The sequence below is a fragment of the Anguilla anguilla genome, chromosome 1 (assembly GCF_013347855.1).
Source record: "Anguilla anguilla isolate fAngAng1 chromosome 1, fAngAng1.pri, whole genome shotgun sequence".
Lineage (NCBI taxonomy): Eukaryota > Metazoa > Chordata > Actinopteri > Anguilliformes > Anguillidae > Anguilla > Anguilla anguilla.
The window spans coordinates 64276742-64300645 of record NC_049201.1 but is presented as its reverse complement, the minus strand read 5'-3'; the positions used below and the strand labels follow the sequence as shown (position 1 = coordinate 64300645).

The 23904-nt window shown below is 40.3% G+C and overlaps 1 protein-coding gene across 2 annotated transcripts in view; it reads right to left on the bottom strand.

Annotated features, from left to right (window-relative positions):
• ube2e2 (ubiquitin-conjugating enzyme E2E 2) overlaps positions 1-23904 on the bottom strand; it is a 52446-nt gene that overhangs the window by 4346 nt on the left and 24196 nt on the right. For both annotated transcript variants that reach the window (XM_035390433.1, XM_035390426.1), the window contains exon 4: positions 1141-1273. In XM_035390433.1, the coding sequence (XP_035246324.1) occupies positions 1141-1273 (133 nt within the window). The remainder of the gene's footprint in view (positions 1-1140; positions 1274-23904) is intronic.

Sequence of the window (23904 nt, the reverse complement as noted above, 5' to 3'; positions counted from 1 at the left end):
CAACATCACACATTATTCCTCAATCCAGTAATTAAACAGGGATCAGTAGATTCATCTCAGTATCTGGGGAATGACTCCAAAGGACTGTCTGGTAATAACATTAGGCAGAGAGAACAGAGCAAATGCAACAGAAACGCAGAGTCTGTTGAATTCAAAATGAGTACTGCACACAAAGGCCTCCCCACTCTTCCAATCGCTAACATATGGGGGAAAATGACTCTGACCTTTACAGGAAACATCAAATGGCCTTTACATTCTTTCAATATACCAAGCATCAGATGTGATGATGCAGAGTGGGATTCAACAGAACGGACAAGTGTGAGTTCCCTTCTTGCCTGACCCTAGTCCTTTTTAACCACATGAATGTAAGAACAGTGTTAAAAATGGTAACTGAATCTTCATCGTGATCTCTAAAAGAGGGAGTCTGGAGCACAGCTGTGACTGTGCCCTCAGGCAGCACAGGGCACGGCTGCAGCTGCGTTCTGTGCAAACCTGAGCTGACATCTGCCGGTATGTGTGGGAATGCTGATTTACACAGCCTCAGCTCCCACATCAGTAAAAGAGAGAGAGGTGCCTATGGCAACTAACAGAGACACGTTTCAGATGATTTACAGTGTAGCTGGGCATTGCTTGACTATCAAAATGTATATCTAAAAGCATGCTCTGCTAAAGGGTACTATACTATCTTAGCTTAAGTATTCAATAGCAGTGTCATGCCCTGGATCCAAACCAGCAACCTTTTGCTCAATTAAATGTTCGCCTTTCCAAACTGTGCACTGCACAAACCGCTGCAAACTAAATGGGCAAAAGTCAAAGAAATCACCCCAATAAAAACTGAAAATATTTTCCAGTGTCAAACAGAGACTTTTGAACAAGCCTGCTTACACAGCACAGTAAGCCGGTACTGTGTTTGACACGGGCCACTCTGTGAGCGTGGTATTCCAAGATATGTGAGCTCCTATGAACTCCTATCAGAGGAGCAGAATGCAGCTTTCACCTCACCTCCGGAATAACCAGGCCTTTGCAGTCATTTTTATGAGATTATTTCAATGTGCAAAGTGAGCACTGTACAAATAAGGAGCAATGAACAGCAGAATACAAATGACCATAAAGCTCCGCCGGGAACATACTGGGTCTTACCTTAGGTGGTTTGAAGGGGTAGTCGGGCGTGAAGGCGATGTCGAGGAAGAAGACCCCTCCCTCGTACACGGACCCCGGGGGTCCCAGGATCGTGGACCTCCACTCATAGATGTTGTCTCCTTTAGGCCCGGCACTAGAATCAGAACAGCAAGATGGATCCATTCTGTCAGCAATTATATACATTTCATCGCTTACAATGTGAAAAACTGTCTCATTAGAAACAAGGGCCAATGCTGTTCAGAGACCCTATGTTCTGCATATGTCCATATTTTTAATAATAAATCAAATATTGATCACAAAAAAGACCAGTCTCATCAGCCCAGGGTTAAAGGAAGCACAATTAATTCATAATCACTTGATGATGTATGATTACTACAGAGAGAACAGGAAAATAGAAAATGGGAGAAGAAATGAAATATACAGAGGGATGGAGGGAGAAAGAGAGAGCTGATGTTAACCCTGACAAAAGAAAAATAGCTAGAAGGACAGCGAAGGGGGAGGAGGGACAGCCTTGTTTCTGATGGGTTAATGATCGTGTTACATTCCTGGCTCCTGATTCACCTCTGTCCTCAGGAGAGCTGGAGCAGTCAGCACGTTTCTCACTCCATCAGTCTTTGAGGGTTTCTAATGAACTCCTCTCTGATAACCTTCTCCTGCCCAGGACTTCATAGTGAGACACCAGACCAGAATGCACTGAGTGTAGCAGTCGGATCGCATCTCTCTTAATGTCCTCACCTGCCTTTCACTCTCCCAACAATGGGAGTGCTGACAAATGGAGGCAATGCTTTCAACATTTAACCTTCCACAGGCATTTCTGTAATTTCAGCATAATAAAAACACAATATGGTAGGCCTGAAGACTTGGCAAAAATATAATATCTTAATATTTTTTAAGATTTTTGGTGATATAGGATACACATCTTGATATTAATTAATTATCTGAAATAGATTTTCAATACAAATCACATACTTAATGTAAACAGCCTATATTTACTGCAATCAGATGTGCACAACTTGTGCATAACTTATTTTAGAACCTGACTATAAAATAATAACAGAGCTCAGACAGAGCTCAGACAAACCTATGCTTACGCTAAATATTGTTCCAAATAAAAATTGCAACGAATGCATAACTGTCAAATGAAAATAAATTTTGCACATTGGCCCGATGACATAGCATAAAAAGGTAAACAAAATTCTCCACTTTATACAATATTTTTTTCAATAAATCCAAAATATTGAGTGGGGTCTGTGAGATACACAGACCGAATTAGTGTACAATGAATCAGCACAAAGCACAGACAAATGCAAATTAACAGAAAAAAATGCCTTCTTTAAGCAGAAAGCAATTTTTCAAAGTATTCCATTTTATGTTGGTGTGCATGGGTTCTGACTCTTGTGTAAGGCAAACATCACAGCTACTCTTACAAGTTTCTAGACAGGAACACAAGTCTATCTGGTTCCTGGCTTGAGTGATGCTTTGCAGCATGACAGAATGTTGCCACTGGAATTAAATGCCTTCCAAGGGAGAACGACATGCCAACAGAGCTCGTTCGAAAACCAGAGTCAACCTTGAAACTGCTTTTCCTCGACGGCGACAGCTATCGAAAAACGATAAAAACGGATATAAAATATAAAACGGAGGTGAGTGGACGGGGTTTACGACAGAGGACACTTTGACTGTCATCACAGGACCACAGCAAAACTAATAATACTACAGTAAATAAGATATCCTCAAGAGAAATAGTTCTGTTTATTAAAGAGGCTTAGAAAAAGTATATTAAACCGTTTCAAAAAAGCTAGCAGTACATGCAGTGTTAACAATAATACAAATTAACACGACTTGAAAGATGGAACTAATTGTGATGTTAAAAAATATACGAAAAACAATTTTTCAGGATTGTTAAGCATATTTCTAAATGCAGTTTCTGAGAAGCCCGGAAGAATCCACTGGTGCACTACGCGTAGTAGTACGCTTTTGGTGTTAACTGACATGCTGTGACTGGGATGATACTCGTAAAATCCGTTTCTGGTGGAATTCCAGAAGGCTAGGTCATTGCACCCGTCTTCCGTGTCTGGCCAACAAATAGGCCTACATCTACTACGTGCTATGTGGTTTCACAGTCGCCTGGCTGGGCCTTCAATAATAATAATAATAAAAAACAGCATAAAAATAATTAGTATCAGCACCAGGCGATAGTATCAATGTCGATTCATTTTGTATCCCGACAAAAAGATATCAAATAAGTCACCCAGCCCTACATGGTAGCCTAATACGGGAAACACGGGCTTCTACATCTGTGATTTTCAACAAGGTATTTGATTGTTCCAGACCTTAAACCTCCTTCCTAGACAATTAAACTGCATTACTTCACTTGACATTTCCGCTTAAATCAAGTATGTAATCTCTATTTATGTATACCAAGCTTGTGGTTCAGTCTCTCATTTAATAAGTGATTTAAAATTCTCAGCTTTGACAGTTGTTTGAATTATTGCATTTTGTTCATGCATATGGAAGGATGAACAACTGATTTAATGATGATGTTTTTCCCACGGCGCGCAGGAACTGGCGCCATGGGCTATGCGTGGAAAATTGTGGTCACTCACTCACTAACTCACTCACACACGGACAATTTTGAGGGAGGTTTGGTGGGACGCATGCGCAGGTGGTGCTTCGTTTAGTAGGACGCATGTACAGGTGGTACGGCACGACATTTTTAAGCACTGCTTTATCGCCTAACGTTACTTTAGCTAACCCTAACATGTTCGCGTTTCGCCTACTAGCACAATCTGACAGCACTAACCCATAAAAATGTGAATGGTACTTGCTCAATCGAATGGTAAATGTGAAAAACATTCGATTACAGTCAGCGGCACCAAAATTTTGTCACACCCTCAATAAACGGCAAAACTTGCAGTAGAAGACTGAATTAAATCTTTTAACGTTATATATTTTCTGAAACGTTATCGATTCCGCTTGGCCACAGTGAGTGAAACTAGGTGATCTGAGCGTATAGTTTCTATGTAAATTACGTCAAAATGATTCAGCCTTGTTGTTTGCTACCTAAACTTCACAGCACAGTCATTGCCGTTATCATGATTGTAGCATGAAGTGTCTATTTTCAACCAACTGTCATATATGAGTGTGTAAACTCAACCAAAAAATATAGTTCGCCAAGTTGCGCCGTGGGTCTGGACGGTTTCCTGGTTGTTGTAGCATTACCATGCTATAACCATGGTAATAAGTGCTCAACTATCACATCAGAAAGCCCTGAATCCTGACAAATCAATTCATTTTTAAAGACAGATGATGAAACCACACATCTCTAGTTAATCCTAATCACAAGGCAAAAAGGTGAATTGCAGATATTTATAGACCCAACATTCTGCAAGTCCCAGAAAGGCAGCTCATTTCCAGTTATACATTTTTTAAATCACGTCAAAGCTACAGCACGTGACAAATTTATGGAAAACTTTAAGTCAGTTTTCTGTACACACACCTAAGGTTTTAACTAAGGATGGCACGTAGGACCTGTGATTTTGTTTCAAACATTACTTTTAAACAGAATGCAAAAATTAGGGGAACTGAACGATAAAACAAGCAAAAGTAATGGAGTATTCAACCACGCTGTTGAAGGTTAAGGTGTGAAAACCAGAGAAACCTTCTGAAGGCCTAAATATCTTTCTCTTCCTCTGCCTCTTTGCAACCTTGGTTACAGAGCTTTAACATTTAGGGGTCATGTGTGAATGAGAGCCGGGGTCGGCACAACGGAAACATTGCTCTGGCAATTTGTCAGCAGAAGACGTAGTAACATTAGCAGAAATATTCTGTTTAGACATTAGTGAGAACAAAGCCATAACATTACTGGATCAAGCAGACAAAACTGCTTTTAACTAAAATATCCATCCAGCTATGTTGTTTCTTACTAACAGCAAAAAATAAATGGAGCAAGTACATCAAAATAATTATACCTTACTAGCTACAGAGCATACACTGTCAATGTTACACATCCATGTTATGTAGTTATGCAAAAGTTCCCACAGGAGTTTGTTATGATTCACATTTTTTATTATCAGGCTACTTAATGTCAGATCGCTCACTAGTTATATAATGTTAACAAAGTCATACCTCATCAGGACTGTTCACATCTTGGTTATGCTCTTGACCTACTTCTGTCCCATCATAACTCTTTTTGAGTATTTGACAGCTGGGAGTGTTGCCGGAAAAGTTAATACAGCAACGTTACATGATCGATTTATACAAAGCGGTCTCTCTCTAACACACACACACACAGACACACAAGAAATCCAGTGCTGCAAAGTAACAAAGAGCTTGAGGGTAGGCTGAGGTAAAGGCAGACCTGTTTCAATTTATACACACAGGCACTCACAGTTGACAGGGTTCATGAGCTGAGACAGGCTGTTTAAAGTGAGGAGAAGGGAGGGGGAGGGGGCTAAAGAATAGGAAATACAACCGTCCTCTGGGAAAGCTGAGAGGGCACAATATGACACATGTGGGCCTGGGCTGGATTTAATAGGCTGGGGTCATAGGTCATGTTAATCAACTCCAAGTTTCCCCAGCCTTCCCACCAGCAGATCTGTCTGTGTGGAGAACAAAGTTTAACCATTCCAGGCTGCCTCACAGTCCACAACACATCCACACTTTGAGGGTGGGAGATATCTATGTTTAGTGGAAGAAATGGCAAATTGTCCTTTTGTTCATGAAGTGGAAAGAAAAGTGAATATGATCCATTTTCAGGTGAAATATTGTCTGGAAAATTCCAGAGCCAGTAGCTTGAATTTCCAGTGGCAGAGATTCCTTCACACATTAGGGTTAGACAATCCTGCATTATTTATCTTCTGTGTGCAGTGATTATGTATTTTATATTTTGATGTCCTCGGAAAGAGATTAAAGCTGAGTCTGGAGCATATCACTGTCTGTCTATAGTGAGATCATAACAACTAAAGTCAATAAATGTTCTGACAAGAGACAATTTAGACATGAATAGCTCTAGTCTCCATGTGTTGTACGTCTTTTAAACAATGATAAAGAATACAAGCTGTAACCGATTTCACATTGTTATTGATTTTGTAATGATGAGGTCTTAATGCGTGCTTGCTGAGCATGTGAGAGATGGGGGAACGTCATAACCAAATATGCAAGCACAATTTAACAGAACAGTGGGGAAGGTAATGAGGGATTTAGATCATTCTCACTGAGAGCTTGGAGCTGGGCGATTGCACTCATTCTCTTTTTTAACCCTTCAGTTACCACATTTATTTTCTGACATCACAAACACATCTGTATCCAATCAGACGGCAGTCTCCCTCCTTTCTACACTATACACCTTTTAATACCCAGAAACAAGGCATATATATTTCAGCAGTCCAGGTTTGCCAGACTTTAGCCAGAAAATCTTATGGCGGCCTTGGTATTATTAAGGTGAGCTGCTTGATGAGAGGCTTTAAGGATCAACAGGCCTATACAGAACTGAAATATGGAACTATACATGTACAACATCCGCTTGTCAGACTGGCCTGCATTAAGAGGTTGGAATTCCTACAAACCTTGAAATCGACACTGTGGTGCCCTTGCTGTGTTCAGCATGCATCCAAACAGATCTCTCATCTGCACTCAGAAATTAATCAACAAGCACTCCATAAGGAGGAAGCAGATTACTGCACTGTATAAGATAACCACCAAGACAGTATTGACATTTTCGGAAATGGTATTAGCAACCAAGCTTCTCGACTCACGCTGAGAGCACAAAACGTCTCACAATATTTTAATGTAATGCAAATTATGCAGCATGCTACTCGGCAGCATATTCAGATACATTTAAAGGGCACTGATCGGCACTGTATGCGTGTATGTACTATTGTGTCTGATCGCTAAGTCCAAGTTCTTTAAATACAATTCAGGGAGCAAAGGCCCAGCCTCTCAGTTTCCCCTATAATCATTTCCACCTGCAGCAAATATGAGGAATAACAAATCCAGAAAATAGCAATGTTCAATAGAAACAAATGAATAATGGTGTTAAGACAGCCTAGATACAGCACTGAGAATGTTACAGGAGACCACAATAACAGCCATGATGGGGTATGAACCAACTAAAATACCTCCACACAGCTTCTTTACATTTCTCACACAGTCACTTTCCTTTTTCTTCAAAGCCACCCCACCAGCTCACCCTTACAGATAATGCAATATATTTTACAAAATAAACACATACAGTATATAATCAATACATTTCTGGGAAATATAGTTAGGCTTTAGGCTTTCGGAAAAGTCATATTCAAAATACACTGTGGTGGTTTCAATTTCATCACAACCCACACTTGGAACCGCTCTGGCCAGCTAATTTTACACCATTTAAAACAGATCTGTCAGGCCTATAAAAAGTAGTAACTTTTAATAATACTCCTGAGGTTTTGTGCTGGAAGTGTTTCTCCTTGTGACACAGGATCAGGCTTGTTTCCCAGATGAATGGTGACCTGTACAGCTACCGACGACCTCCAGTTGCTGTTTGCACAGAAACCCAGCGGACCCTCTGGAAAGCTTTCCCTTCTCTCCACCCAGGAGGAGGAAGCGGTGGGGCAAAAATCACGATTAATACCCCTCAGCATTCGCTTTTAAGAGACTGCGTATAGAGGGGATATTTACGACCTGCAAGACACTCTCTTGCTGTGGATCTTGGCTGAGTTTTACTTGAGCAAGAGATTACTCTTTGCAATTGCTCGAAAACTGATCTGCTTTTGATATACGGAACCTGGATATTCAGCTTTCAGAAAAGCCACTGACTTGAGGTCTTTTTGAAATACTTCATATACGCTGCATTACCTTAAATCATTCATATGTTTAGCAGGTGCCCTTATCCAGGGTGACTTGCATAGATTTTTACTGCCGGATATTTATGGAAGTGAGGCAGGTTAGGTACCTTGCTTGAGGGCGGCAGTGCTTCAGTGGGGGGAGGGGAGTAAACTGCCACCTTACGCGTAGAGGTCTGGTTACTTTAACCCTGTGCCTCTACCGCCTGCAAAACAGCATGGTTATCAGCACTCTGCCTCTCTTCAGCAGGAGCTACACTAACCACTCCATGTGTGCTAAAGAGTTAAATAAATCCCCACACTATAAAATCCAATCTTTTTGATAATTTCCTCAGTAAATGGCAATGGGGTGGAGGAGTGGTTGGAGCATAGACTGAACTTAAGTAAACAGACAAAAAAAATATGACTCCACATTAGCAGTGTCACACACTTAAAATACAGTAAACACCAGCGGTCTACAGTACATCACTCTTATTAGCTGCAAGTAGTAAAAAGGTAATGATACCCAATGACTGGAGATGTCAACAAACCAAATGGGGCTAAATGGAATACTACATATAGCCCCTGAAGAAGAGTGGCTTTAATATAATGAGCAAGCCGTGCCACAGACACAGTCATGTGATTCACACTCCTCTCATAGTCTCAAGCATTTCAGAAGACAATGTCACCCCATTAGTCACGCATAAAACTGGCGTCTCTTAAACTCAACGACAGCACACTTTTTTCCACTCTCTAGGAGTGAGAAGAGATTAAGTGTGTACTAAAAACAGGCTAAATATAAATACAAGAGATTTATAAATGTGTACCCAGAACTTGCAAATTACAATACATTTGCAGGCGACTAAATCGTGACACACTGATAAGGTCACGCTGGCTTTGCATTGCAGTTAGAGACATTCTTATTTTAGATTACATTGCGGTTTTGCACAGCCAATCCTGGCATACAAGTCTTTTCTCACTGTTTAAAGTCCTTAGTTTATCCCACAATACAGTGGCACATACTTGAGGGGCTTATGAGAGAGAAAGGTGTCACTGGGTATTTTCCAGGGCAAAGACTTACTGCTTCCACCTACGGCACTGAATGCCCTCACATCTGCACTCTGAATACGAACACTGTGAAAGCCGAGCTAAAAGGAAGCATTGAAATGCTCTCCTTCTGGATAGGTGGACTGGCAGATGAATTCAGTACTGAACTCATAAGGTTTCAGCAACTTTTTTTGGTTTTTAACACCCAAGGTTGTTCCAGTTGTACTTAGAAAGAGGCTTTTGCCAAGAACATCCACTGTTTTGATCTCTTTCCATTCATGGTTCAGAGGTTACTGGTTGTGCATGTGGAGTCGACAAGACAAGACTTCTTCACCTTGGCCTGTAGAATTAGATTTTTTTTACCACTGGTTTCACTGCGATCACTACCAACCATGCAAATATGTGTGAAGAGAGCAAATATTTCTTTAGTTTAGACTTCTCAGAGTAGCTGAAGAGCTACATGTACAATACCCTAATAACGCTCTGTTCCTGAGTCAATAAATAGGTATTTAATAGGTATTAAAATCTTTAGCCAATACATCACATTTCAATTCAAAGCAAAGACAAATAAGGTTGCAGGATATTTTCAACAGTAAAACTGCTTAGTTTCCCACATACAGTGTTGTGTCATAACTCCCACACTAGCAGCATCATGCTGGCCCACAGCTAAAAAACAGAAATGCCCATTGCATTATTTCGCTGTAATTCGGTTTTTTTTTCTGTTCTGGAAGCTACTTTTCAACTGAATAAATAGATGGGATTTACGCACTGTCAAGACCAACATATTTCCAAATTTGTAACGACTGTTCAACAAAACATGAAACCATTAGTACAGTCCTATCATCACCTGTGTAACGTGCCAGTCATGTCACTGGATATTATAATGCAGGTGGTGGAAGTAAGCCTGCAGAAGGCATTAAAATTTAAGCCGTGACAGAAAGATGTGGGGATACTATTTATTCTCCCACAAATACTATGGAGGACACCTGTGCCAAAATAAATAAATAAATAGATAGATAAATAAATAAATAAATAAATAAATAAATCTAAGTTGATTCATGTAGAAATTATTTACATCAGTATTTATTTGCATATTTATTTTTTTATAAAATTCTATACAAATTTCAGGCACCATCGCCACTATTATTTGGAGACTTTTTGAGGACAACATGGATAATGATGTCATAAGACAGAGACTGCTAAGAGAACAACACAGTAACGAGCTGCACCAATAGGCCCTTCCAAAAAAGCTCAGCATCTCTGTGCATAGTGGCCAGTTGTGTATTTACACCCTCTCCTCCACAAACAGCTAAAAGATTTTCCTTTCCCTTTCATTCCAAGCGTCTCTATCCTGCTCCCATTTGCAGTTTTGCTCACTGGACACCAAAGAGAAACAGCGTGTTTAACCATCAACAGATTCGACGTGGAACATGGGGATCCTCTAAAACTGGAACATTTCTTTAATGAAGCACTTAATATGAAGAGCCCCATTATTGGTTTAATAAAAGTTATGTTGATGGGAAGCAAGTGATGGCCACATCTGCAGACCTCCCTTGTGATTAATGCTGTTTCCATGTTTAAGATTTATTGCCCCCTATTCCCCACCCCCCTCAGCTCAGCTCAGCTCAGCGTGCCGTGAGAGTGCTGGTCAGTGAGCTCCTTACTGGACCAGTGCCAGGAGCCTGGGACAAGATCCAGTTCCAGGAGCCCAGGATAATAAACAATCTCCCAGACTTCATGTAATTACTGTACACGGTCTAACTGACACAGCAAACACACACTCACAGCCTCCACATCTTCGCTTTAAATAAATAACTAACTCAAAACAACAGCATTGAGGCTTAACAGCTTATGCACACAAAAAATTATTCAAATGAATTAAAATTAATTTGAACTAATTACAAATTACAAACAATTCAGTCCCAAATGGAGCCAACTTCTGTCATTGGAAAATCTCAGAGGCTTAAAGATATCCAACTGAATCACAAATAGTAAATAATTTGACATATCCTTCAGGAGAGAGGATTTCCCTACTTTACTGTAATCCATTTCTGTGTGAGCCACTGTGAGCAGGAAAAAAGAAAAACTATGGAAAAACAAAAACAAAGCTAGCATTTGGCCCGTAAAATACCTCTGAGACTTTATAGTGAAGCAGAAAAGTATTTATTTTAAAGTGTCATTTAAAAGAGTGTGCCGAAAGGGAAATATTAATCATGAACACCATTCATAAACCATTTCTGTTATTTCATCTTCAACAGAAACATTGTTGTACAGATTCTTCTGGTTAAACACACACAGCTGAAATGCACAAAATGAAATGGATACCATGCCAAAAAACGTTGTCAAAATGAGATAATTACGCTACAATTTTAAACAAAAGTGTCTCTGTCAATATGAGATTATTAGGCTTCATTTACAAAAAAATAAAATGATTAAGTAATTAAACAATATAATTCAATTATATATACATATTTGTAATTTTTCCCAGATGAATAAACCTAGACCTTAATGTACCTGTTTGAATTTGACATAAAAAGACAGGGACTAATTGCTTTTCAGACTTCACTCATTGACTATTAAAATGTGTCAGACACCATGTCCACAGATGTATATGCAAAGCAGAAAAGAACAACTGTCACAGAGGAAAACAGCAAACAACACAGAAGCGCTTATTTCTAGATTCAGAATGATAGAATTCAGTAAAGAAGTATAAAGCCCCTACCACTTAGGCCATTACTTCAAAATGTTTAGGGCTCAGTCTGTAAACATGCTCACCATGCGTGAAGAGGAGTTTAACACTGTACACATAACCATGAGATGTTGACTGAATCATTTCTTTCCAAGTCTTAGTCATGCAAATAACAAGGTTTTGGCTAGAAGTAAAGTCCAATTAAAGTTGATAAACATTATCACTGGGCTCAGAAGTGGCTCAGCTGGTAAAGGTGCTTGCCAAGAGTGCAGACTGGGTGTACAGCTGGCCTTACAGCCTATAAACTGAGGGCTAAACAGAAAACAACAGGCTTCAGCCGGCAGACCACTTATCAGCAGCAGTAGCACTAATTTATTTGATTATTTGTTTGTATAGTTTTGTGTAGTCTGTGCAGTGGAAAATAGTGAGTTCATTGGAGGAGTGCATATGCTTCACTGGGCAGGATCCTTGCATGGGGTGTTGGAGGCACAGTAAACTGAGCAGCATAACTGCTGATTTGAAATTTGGGAAAAAATACGTTTGGATAAAAATAAATAAATTCAGACAAAAATAAACACATATTTAACAAAAAATTAAAAAACTGAGTCATTTCCCTTATTACAGTGTTGGCAAAGGCCAGTTTCATGCATCCTCATTAGTTTTAGCTGTCTACGTGTCAGTGCTTTGAGCCCTCATTAATTAATAGTGATTATCACCAGGCTGCTTCTGCCATGTGGTGAGACTATATTGCCTCATGGGAAATGTAGTCTTTTCAACTGCAGCTTTGGTTCCTGCACACAAAATGCCCAAACTATTTGATATGTGTTCAATACGCACAATGAGTGTTCAATACGCTGGATATAGAGAAAGACACAAATTTCCCAAGCCACATTGGGTATATCTTTGTCTTTTTGTGTCAAAAGGGCTCCCCACTTAGGACTTTGTCTGAAAGCTGGCACATAATGTGTGATCTAGGGAGGCCAGCAGTCCTGAGCATAATTTTGGCAACTCCTGACCTTTGGGTAAATGGGAAGTCAGGTGTTATAAATACCAGTCAGCACTGGTGGTTGCCTGGCAACTCTACTCAGGATGTTTCTTTGCCATAGATCTACAAAGCTTCCTTTAAAATAAACACCTGCTTGAGGTAGATTATAATAAAACTAATATTTATTTAATATGTTCGGCCTCCATACAAAGATACAATATTGCATATAAATATTTGTCGTAACAAAGTAAATAACCACATTATATTTTTTCTACAACCATTTGGTTTAGCATTCATATTAGAAAATATGGTATCACTGATATCAGATACACTGGTATCATAAAATTCTATACACAGAAAGGATTCAAACATTAATTAATAATTAACCAAAATCTCTTGTGTGGCCAAATCATTAATTAATTGCAGCGGTAAGTTAAATAACAATCAATTGCAGTTATACAACCACAATACCTAGGCAAGATATAAGCAGTGCAATAGTGTCTCAACATCTCAGAGACGTTCATGGACCACATCCACTCATATATTCACCTGGTGAGAATTTGAGAGACGCAAGAACACCATTTTTCACAAAAGCTGTGCTCCTTGTATGGTTCAGTGGAATGTGTGCTGGCTGTGAGAGCACATGGATGGTCTCTGTGCAAATCTGTAATCTAAAAATGAACACATTTAATCGTGACGAAGCAAAGCAACTGAGCAAAGCAACAAGCTACCCCATGAAATGGTTTCTAAGATCTGCTGCATCTGGTGGCTCCCCATAATGCAATTTCTGTCCACTGGGGATCCGCTCCATCAGTATTCAGGTGGTTTGCAATGCACAATACGGTATTACACATGCAGCCCAATTATCCCGCGTCAGCTCCTTCATCCTGGCCAACCCCCTGCAGCCTTTCAGCTCATTCAGAGCTGCCCTGAATGAACGCCTGCAACACTCAGTGGCGTCTGGGGGCTTTCAACTGCACATTTCTAATGCACATATGGTTGCAATGACTGCTCCCCAACACGAGCAGGCCATCATTTTGGGCTGAAAACCGTTTGGCTTGAGCCTTGAGTGGTATGTTGGCCTGTTAAGATCTCCGAATCAGCCATTGGTGGATAATTCACCAGTTCTGAAACAACATTGGTTAAAATCATCACATTGCACCTCACCTCCCACTCCCCAACCAGGCCATATTCTTTGATCAATAATGGGTGTGAGATATGTAAAATACTTAAGAAAACACTTTCCCAGTCCAGTCCTTCCCTGTCCATATATTAAACTGTTTATCACTGTTACATACTCCCTCAGGTCCAGACTCAGTCAGTTTGCAGGGCTTAGTTACTATTTCCTAACTGTTATTTACCCAGAGATCAAATAAACATCACCATAGTCTGCACTTAGCAATTACAGTGGCAAAATATGCTTTTAACAGGAGTAGGCCTACATGTCTCTAGTCTATTTTCAGTAGAAAAATACTCCATACTGTTAAGGGTAAATGAAGGCAGCATCAGTTGAAATCTGTTACGTTAGCTAATGCCATCGCAGCCATACATATAGGATCTGTGGAAAAAAATACCATTACGAACAGTTTTCAGAGCAAATTGCAAGACTACAGCTGGATATCCACAAGCAAGATTCTTATTCATACTGCATAAAAAATAATATTCATAAAACAAGTCACTTCAAAACTTAGAACTGCTAACAGCAAACACACAAATGTAATTTTACATTGAATGTAAAATGCGAGAATATTAATACATGTACATGTAGAAACATGAATATTTTTCACCCTTGAAAGCATTTCTCTGTGTTCTTTCATCACAGATTCCGCATAAATAAATGACAATGAATAAACTACATAATGATATGCCAAAGCGGTGTACTTTAAGCAACAGCAATCTGTGGAATATCAGAGGAATTTCAGATTTAATGAGCATCTGGGTCATTTGTTCCCAGAATCTGGGATGCATTAGCGATGAGGGTGTCTGTGAGAATTCCAAGCTATGTGTCCACAGAGATTATGCTCACGTGGGAACCAGCATGGCAGTTGGAACACTGTATCATCTGCGGTAATCCCTCAAAGCAGGCACTCTCGCTGGGTTTGCTTATGAACAAAACACTCCTACTGAGTTTGACAGCGATGAGAACATTTTTGTGGAAAACCGAGGCCTACAGTACACAGTAAATGACAGGGTTGGGGTTTGTCTCGGCTAATTCAGTGTGGCAATGAAGCTACAGTCTTTGGGGAGACAACATTGGCCCTCTGTTTGTGACACTTTATTTGGCACACAAAATTCATTTCTGTGGCAAGAGATTGTATTTGCGTGGGTTGAAATGACCATTATCTATGAAAGTACTGAACGACCAATATGTGTAAAAAATGACTTCATTGTACAACATTATTAGTACAATAATAAACATTCACTCTCCTGATGATGAGCTAGCTGCGTCAGCATTGAAAAAAGAAAGAGTCAGCTCACTATGGACATGAGCTGTGTATAAAAACTATTTACCAGACTGAGGAGTTGAGAGATATATGTTACTCATGTTGCACTTGGAAGCATGTGTGCTCAGGGCTTTGTGGCAAACATTTAATAGTGCTGCTCCTGACCACAAAACATCATGTTGAAGACCCAAATGGCCTTAAAACACTTCTGAATAAATCAAGCTAGAAATATATTAGACAACAGACATAAAATAGATTTCAACAAATATGTAGTAAGGAATTTTAAGTATAGCAAATCAGCAAATCTATACACACTAACTGTCCTGTGGGTTGTTAGTTTAGATATTTCCCTGTTTGTAGCCTGGTCAGTTAGGGTACCAGTAAAGCTGCCTTTGCATCCATCATACACGGCCTCAGTGTGCCAGCAGTACCAACATTGCTGGATCCCTGGATCCCCAGGTGTCCTGTGTGGCCTGCAGGTTTATTCATTTAAACATATCTGATCAATCCATCCTTTCAGTGAACCTTTCTTAATATTCATGCTATAAACAAGTGACCATAATTAATGAGCTGAGAATATAATATTGTGGTAAATTAAGAACAAGTACATTCAGGCTTTAAAATTTAAATTTATAAATTAAAAAATTAATTCTTCTGAATTATTCTGAAGTAGTATGACATAACAGACAACTGATAAACAACCAGAATGCCAAACAACTCACCAAAACCAAACAAACACTGAGGAATGCACACAAATAAAGTAAATGCACAAGATTGGGAATAAAGTCGAATAAGCTGTCACTTTGCAGCGATCATTAGCCCAACACACATTACCCAGAAGGTCAGGGGAGATAATTAAATGCTTCCACAGCAGACAGGGGCATTAATCAACAAATTAGACCACTGGTCCTACAGCACGTTAGGGTGGCAGCACTACACTGACACATCCCAGCCAGCAGAAGGCACTGCAAAACATGAGCCTGCCCCAACGGGTTGTGTGTGTGTGTGTGTGTGAGTGCACGTAAAAATCACACACACATCCAGAAACACACACAGTGTCCACCTTGTACCAGTGAGTGTTCAGACTTGCTTTTTAATACCAACTTTTCCTACAGTCAGTGTCCCTGAGGGACCACCTATATCCGCCTCACACACACATTCACAAAGAAAGAGCCCTCTTTCTCTTACTGACTTTACCCCACCAGTCATGGACAGCATGGTGTCCATTGCCCAGAGTGGATTGGACCTTTGTCCTCTGGATACTAAAGTAATTCCACAAACTGAACAACATCAGCATCATGCCATAAAGCAAGTGGAGCCTTGGGCCCAGTACTTCCCAGTCTGGCAACAGTAGGTCAAGAACAGGACAGTGCTGATGACAACCAATCGGGGGAAAGTACATGCAAATCGCCAGAAGCGGACATGAAGAGGAAGAGAGAATTTACGCAGGATGCCCACGCGGTAATGAGATCTAAGCTGTGTGACGCAGTGACTGCTGAGTGGGCTGATTTCCCAGAGAAGGGATCTAGAGATCAGGGCAGTACTACTTGACCTTGGCGAAGGAGGACAGTTGTATCTGCAAGCTTTCAATCCCACCAGACAACTCACAAAGTCAGGGCATTTTTTTAAAAGGATGCCCAGAAATACGAGGTGGCAGCAATCACTTTCACATCTTCTGTGCCAATTCTGTGAAACACTGGAAAATCAAACCGTGGCTTGAACAGAAAGTAAATCGAGGTAATGGAGAAAAGGTTCTGTGCTTAAACTGTGGTTTACATTCAAATTTGGGGTTCTTCTATGATTATGGTGAGAATTTGGTCATCACCTGTAGAGGTCTTCCTTGGCCTACAAGACCCTTTGCAATTACTGAGCTCACCAGTGCTTTCTTTCTTGTTAATGATGTTCCAAACAGTCCATTTTAGCAAGCATAAGGATTAGATTTTTGGCCTATGTCTCTGACTGTTTTTTCTTCTTTCTCAGTCTCATAAGGCACAGACTTTCATTGGCACAACTCCTCATGTTGACAAACGCCAATAACAGACTCCAAAGGCAATTGAAAACCTAGACTCAAGACTAGATACTTAAAGCTCTCTTATGTGTGCACTAAGGAAGCAATTGAGCTCACCTGACTAATCAGAAACACCAGTGAAGTCATTTGTCCCAAACATTATGGTGTTCTGAAATGGGGGGACTTGTGTATAAAAAGTGCTGTATTTTCTACCAAACATGCATAAGAATACCCTTTAATTTAATAAAAGAGAATCTGCACTTTAACCACACGTGAATTGTTTGATTATAAATACAATATTGTGGTGCACATATCCCAAATAAAAAAATATATATTTCATGTCTTAAATATTATGGAATTTGTTTGAGTTTGTTGCATCTCACTCTGCGAGGCTGAATGAGTGTAGGGAACAGTGACCAGACCAGGATTATGCAGGATAAATAAATGTACACAGAAATGTAATTATTAAGAAGTACTACTCACATATTAAAATAGACAATGACAAGACCTACCTAATACAAATGTTTTATGATTTTTGAAAGTTTCAGATAAATCTCTTTATAATACATACATTCTTTCATCTTGAAAAGGCACTTATAGTAACAACTTAATACGTTATAATACCAGGATATGATGTTACACACTGGGTAAGTATCTTGTTGGCCATTAGCAGCTTTTAAAACTCAATCTTGAGAGTGATCTGGCTGGCACACCCAGCTAAACACTGTCCCTGTTGTTGATTTTTCTTTCTTTTTAAAGTCCTATTAGCCTCCTGAAAACTTAAAATCAGTTTCAAGTTCCAATTACATAAGAATTTGAAAGGACAGTTATAAGCTGAACATCTTGTAATTGTTGAGAAAAGTGCCCTGGGTGTCCTTTAAAACCCAGGCTCTCATGTTACGGTCCAGAAGCAGGTAAACACTACAGAACACGTTAAGTCACTGTCAACAGTGGGGACTCGTGGCCACTCCCCCTACACTACAGCAGGCCCCAGGGGTGTGGGAGCAGCACATATTCAGCCATAAATCACTCACTTAAATTCACAAAGGGAGCTTCTTTTCCACTGTCAGGAGACAGGAGTCAGTGAGCACATACGCATGTGCATACACACACACAGGCGCGCACACGCACACAAACACACAGGCACACACAGAAACACAGGTGCGCACACACACACACAAACATACCCATACACACACACACACACACAGACACACAAACACATATACACACAGACAACTTCATTCATGGTCAAACAAACACACAGACCCAGTGAGTTTACTTCAGTTGGTTAAACAGTTAAAACAGAGAGTGGGTTTATACAGGTTAGATCCTTGGTGTCTTTTACAATGCAATAACTAGAAAATGTTTCTTAACCATGTGAAGTAAATGAATAGGATGAAGCACATTTTAACTGGGGCAATTGGCTGAACACGTGCACAGCGAGAGATTCTCATGTGTTGCATGACTGTTCCGATACCCCAATACACTCTGTGGATATCACATTTTTTCTTGTCTGGAAGCCTGGTAGGCAGGGGGCTTTTTAAACTCAGCTAAGTGGAGAACAAGGGGGGAATGTTTCATTTTGGGAACAAAGTCTTTTTTGGTGCATTATGCGAAGGCTTCAAAGACATATGGATCAAAGAGGTCAAACAGCTATTACATGCTAGGATTTCACAAAGTGCTGGAATGGATCAAATCAATTTTTCAGCAACATGGAATTGGAATAATGATGTGTGTAAGCATTCCCAAGAGTCAATACTGTATGTAATATTCAATATAAGGCACGCGTGTACGCTGGGCTGCTGTAAAATTAGGCCACTGTGTGTTTATGACTATATGTCAAATATTGACCCGTATGAGCCACAATACTGACAGGCATAAAAATGAGGAAAACCTGGGTTGTTCATTTCAGATTCCCATAGTCCAGGGCTATTTCAAGGCAGAAGACAGTATACCCATTCCCTACACTGCTATTAACAAAAACATTTCAAGCTTTATATCCGGTTTTTTGTTCTGCAATTCGGAACTGCCAGTTGCAGCTGTAAGCCTGTCCAACAAAGTAACATCCTCTGCTGTCTGCAACTTCTGTAGTTCAGCAGCTGAGCTGTGCAGTCGTTGCGCTGGAGGATTAAACTATTTGTCCAGGGACACGGTCAACCAGAGGAGGTACTGTGTCGTGAGGCAGGGCTTACCATGACAGCCGACTCCGTTACTTGTGAGATAACATCACAACTGACCCTTTGTGAAGCCCCTCCCAGGTCCCATTCTCATTAGTTACTGCTGCCAATTCCGTCAAGCTTTCTTAGAAAAGCAAGTTTCCATAGAAAACCCATTGAGAGGACCTGTCAGTGATATTCACTTGTATTTATATGGACTTGATCAGATTGAACACAGGCTCCCCCCTTGTTAATCAAGCAACTCCCGGGCATGTCACAGCGCCCTGCATTTAGTCCATTTCATGGTTATCTTGAAAACAGCTTTAATTTCCTGACCAAGTAGCACAACACAGGCTACAGTTACTGTATTCAACCAAGGCTTGCTGTAGTTACTGTGCTCGACCGGTTGACACTGTATGCATATAATTAACAAAATGCTTCCAGGTAATCAAATAAGTTGTCAAATCATTGTTATTTCTTTCTCTTTGTGCTCCCACCTCGTTAAAAGTCAGAGGTGTGTAGGCTACTTTTCTAGGCTAATAATGCTCCATTGTCAAGGTTGCCTGGCGCCTCCTTCATTCTCCTATCAGAGTCAATATCCCATATTTGAAGCAGTTTTCACAGATATGAATCTGACAAAGTTGACATTAAAATGAAACGTACTAGGAATACATTTTAATGTTAGCTAACTAATGATGGCTATTACCGCCAGCTATTAATGGCTACTTTTGGAGCCAGAGATCTCTTACCTCATCCAAAAGTTGACAGCAGCGTCTCCAGTATGTAGTCCAGGGTTATATTAATGACTTAACAGATAATAAGGAAAATATTAGCAAATAATGCTATCACTCTTAGTGTTAGAGAAGCCTCATCTGCTGTCAGTGAAAGTGAGAGGCACTGGCAAAATGGAGCATAACTGTCCATGCATTGCTGGATAACTAGCTAATAATTTCATTGAACATAATATTTATTATTTCCCTAATCTATGTGACATGGAAAATTGATTTGCTTATCGTTGATCCCTGTGCGCACAGTTTAACTGTATTTTTTTATTTTAGTTTTGATATAAAGATAGGCTACAACTCATTTTAATTACAATCCTCATAGATGGTAATGATTTCAAAAGGAAAGCTTGACGGTCTCCATGGTGATTAGCAACTGTTGCTATGCACAGGAGCGCTCTGATTGGTGATTCAGCTAGCCTATCAAAAGGCCAACAAAGGGTCAATTTGCTTCTGAAACTTTTGCTGATCAGAAATTCTTCATGGCCTTCACATGATCCCAGTAGTTAGCCCATCTCCCAGTCCAACATAACTTGTTGCTCTCTCATTGTCACCCCAAAGCGTGGGCTTTTCCTCAAGTCTCAATCTGGCTTCATTCACTAAGCTGTTCCTTCTCATTTTACCTTTGTGAGTCTTTCTCAAAATATCATCACAGAGCAGCAGTGAGAAAAGTGACCAGTTTTGTTGTCGTTCCTTATGGTTCTGGGGCCTCATGCGGCCGCATGGTACGCTAAAACGTGTCGCTCTGATTCTTCAGTTCCCCAGTCTGTAGTAAATACACAGTTTTGTTAATAATTAAGACACCCTCATCAATACTGCATCCAAGAGGCTCATGACTTGGAAATGGAATAATGATCCATATAGGCTAAATGTTTAGCCACTTCAGAGTCACTCAAAATAATCAGGAAAATAGTAATAGAACCCCCAGACACAGTAACCAGCTAATGAATACACTGTCCGCTAACAAGCAGCGTTCCCCAGCCTGACGCCCCCTGAGACAATGATAGATTTGTTCACGATGACATTAAAAGCCCACAACTATTATTATTACTCCACATATATGTTTCATTATAGCATTATGTATTCGTTCAGCAGATACACTTCCTGAATTTAGCCCATGTATAATGTATTCCACACATCTACTACTCAATTCCCCTGAATCAAACCTAACACCTCTCTCTACTCTGTGCTACCTACTGGCAGAAATACATGCTGAACAGGTGCCTCTGCAGTGCTGTAATGGTCCTGGGTCTACAGTAAGTACATGACACGGCTTGTAGACTGAAGCACTCAGTTGACTCACCATGACTGCACATTAACTCCCCTCACAAGTAGGAGAAATTGACAGAGAGTTGAGTTAAAGTTCCATCTGTGCACTCTGCGGGAAAAAAAAATCCCTTCTCTTTTCCATAGCCCAGCTATGTATACAGGACGCAGGCCTACACAGGCGTTTCAGTAATACCTTTCCAAGAATACTGACACATGAGCTGTTAGCCAATGCCTGTACATAGCAATTGCTGAGGAAACTCATACCTGAGAAAACATCTGAGATTAACCGCATCTGTCCTGTGCCATGTGTCACTGTACTGAAGAGAATGACCGGAATGACACCGGAATGACAAAATTGGATCCTACATATCATAATCTAATTAAAAGAAGGCACCTTGGGCACTTCAAAGAGACAACAAAACTCAGGCACAGCATCTGGTTGCATTTATTGTAAAAAAGTATCTATGAATCGCCCTTTGCAGAGCCATGGACTTGGTGTATTCTGAGAAGTGAACACTTTGCCTGGGGGTCATTTTCAAATGCTTACTGATTTCTGGAAGAAATATGATTCATTTCAAGCTTCAATAAATGTTAAATGATAATTGTAAAGTGAACCACGGGTACTTTTTCAGAGACATAGCCCCAGGTGCTCTTTGTATTACCTCATAATTGCTGAATTAATACATCGGCCGCTAATGTTTTTTTCTCTGCAGCACAGACTCACTATGCAAGCCCAAGCTTCTGACCACAGAAATGAAAGGCTTTTAAAATTTCATTATGTCTAGCTGAAATGGTCATTTTAACCACAAGTATGAGTGTACACTACACAGTGCTGTGATACACGTATGAGGCATGCTGCTGCAGACTAAGGGCCAGATTCAGTCTAACAACAACACACTCTGCATTCAATTCTGAACAACAAAAACAATATATTTCCTAATTAAATATACATCCATGAAATATACATCAATTTTAATTATAACTACAATGCACCAACACATAGACGCTGGAATTTGTTAAAAAAGTTTCCCATAATTGTTCAGTATTTAATATGCTGACACAAAGGATAATTCAACATTTTTCAGAGCTGAGAGTCATAAATGTGTTGAGAGGTTAAACAAATGGAAGCTTGTCATTTGTTAGAACATGTTAGCCACATGCCACAACAATGGAGAAGCGGTGAGAGAGCTGACGAGGAAGGACACCAAAGCAAAGAAAAGAGCAGGCTGGCTAATAATGTTCAGTAATAATGGTAGCCAAAATACCCTGAATATTAGGCATACCAGAAAAATTGGCACTTGACACCCAACTCCAGAGAAAGCGATCATGGCAAACGAGAACGATGCGACAGGTCCGACGAGCGCACGCTCGCGCAGGGTCCTCAGAACTTTCTCTGCGCGTTCCGGGCCGCTCCGCCATCTAATCAGGATCAGAGTTTATTCCTGCGCCGCAATTAAAAGGCTGTGCAAATGACACATCCATTATCCGCGAGATTTTCCCTTATCTCATTTCCTTCCCACACTTCCTCGTCGGAGTCCCAGGCTCATTGAGAGAGCCTCGCTCGACCGCCGCCGCACATCAGCAGAGCCGGGCTCATCAGCCATTCAGAGCATGCACTTAATGAGGAAATCTTCCGTTCCCCTGACCATGAAAGGCCCGGAGAGTCATTACGGCTCCACTGCAGAGGTGACACTCCCCCCCCCCCCCCCCCGTCTCTCCACTGCTTATTCTCCAAAACGACACGCATCGTTATAATTAGACATTTTGTTCATCGGTCTCAGTAACGTAAACAGCAGTTGTGCGGAACTATGTCATTTTGAAGTGAAAACTGACGAGCAACCAGCGTTTCCTCCAGTTCCAGGAATGTGTGTCAACGCCACCGACTCCAGACATTCATTACATTCTGTGCTGCATGTAATGAATGTTTGCTAAAATACATCTTATGGTAGTGAAAAAACAAGGAGTTTCTTCTGTGGGCTGTGACTGAACATATCCAGTATTCACTGGCATTGTGTGCTGCTGGAAGTGAAACAAATGGGCGACATGTCAATGTCTCAAGCACTCCTCCGAAGCTGTGTGAATTATGTCTCTGACACAAAGACCGGTGACAGACAAAACCCCTCTTCACGAAGCCAATACCCCTTTGTGTCAAATCAGCGCCTCTGCTTCAAGTACAGTTATAGAATGCCTCTCAGAGGATATTGTCAGTGTACTAAGTTTGGACTATAATATAAAACGGCATCAGAAAAATGTCACAGTTTTATGGTAACCACCTTAAATATCTGTTATTTATGCTCCTTTACATTGTAAGTGTCTATGCAACCGATGGGAGAATCAAAGCGCGCTGCAGTTTGGTGCGCGAGTACTCAAATAGAGAATTAAATATTCATTGCCAATATTACCTTTTACTCACACAAGATAAAATTTTTGTCAGTCAAACAAAATAAAAATGATTCAAGAATGAAAATGTCGCGAGAATTTTACTAACATATTAAAATGAGTATATGCAGAGCAGTAAGATTTAATCCAGGCCTGTGCTTGGATGTGAAATAAAACATCTTCCTTTTCTATTAAC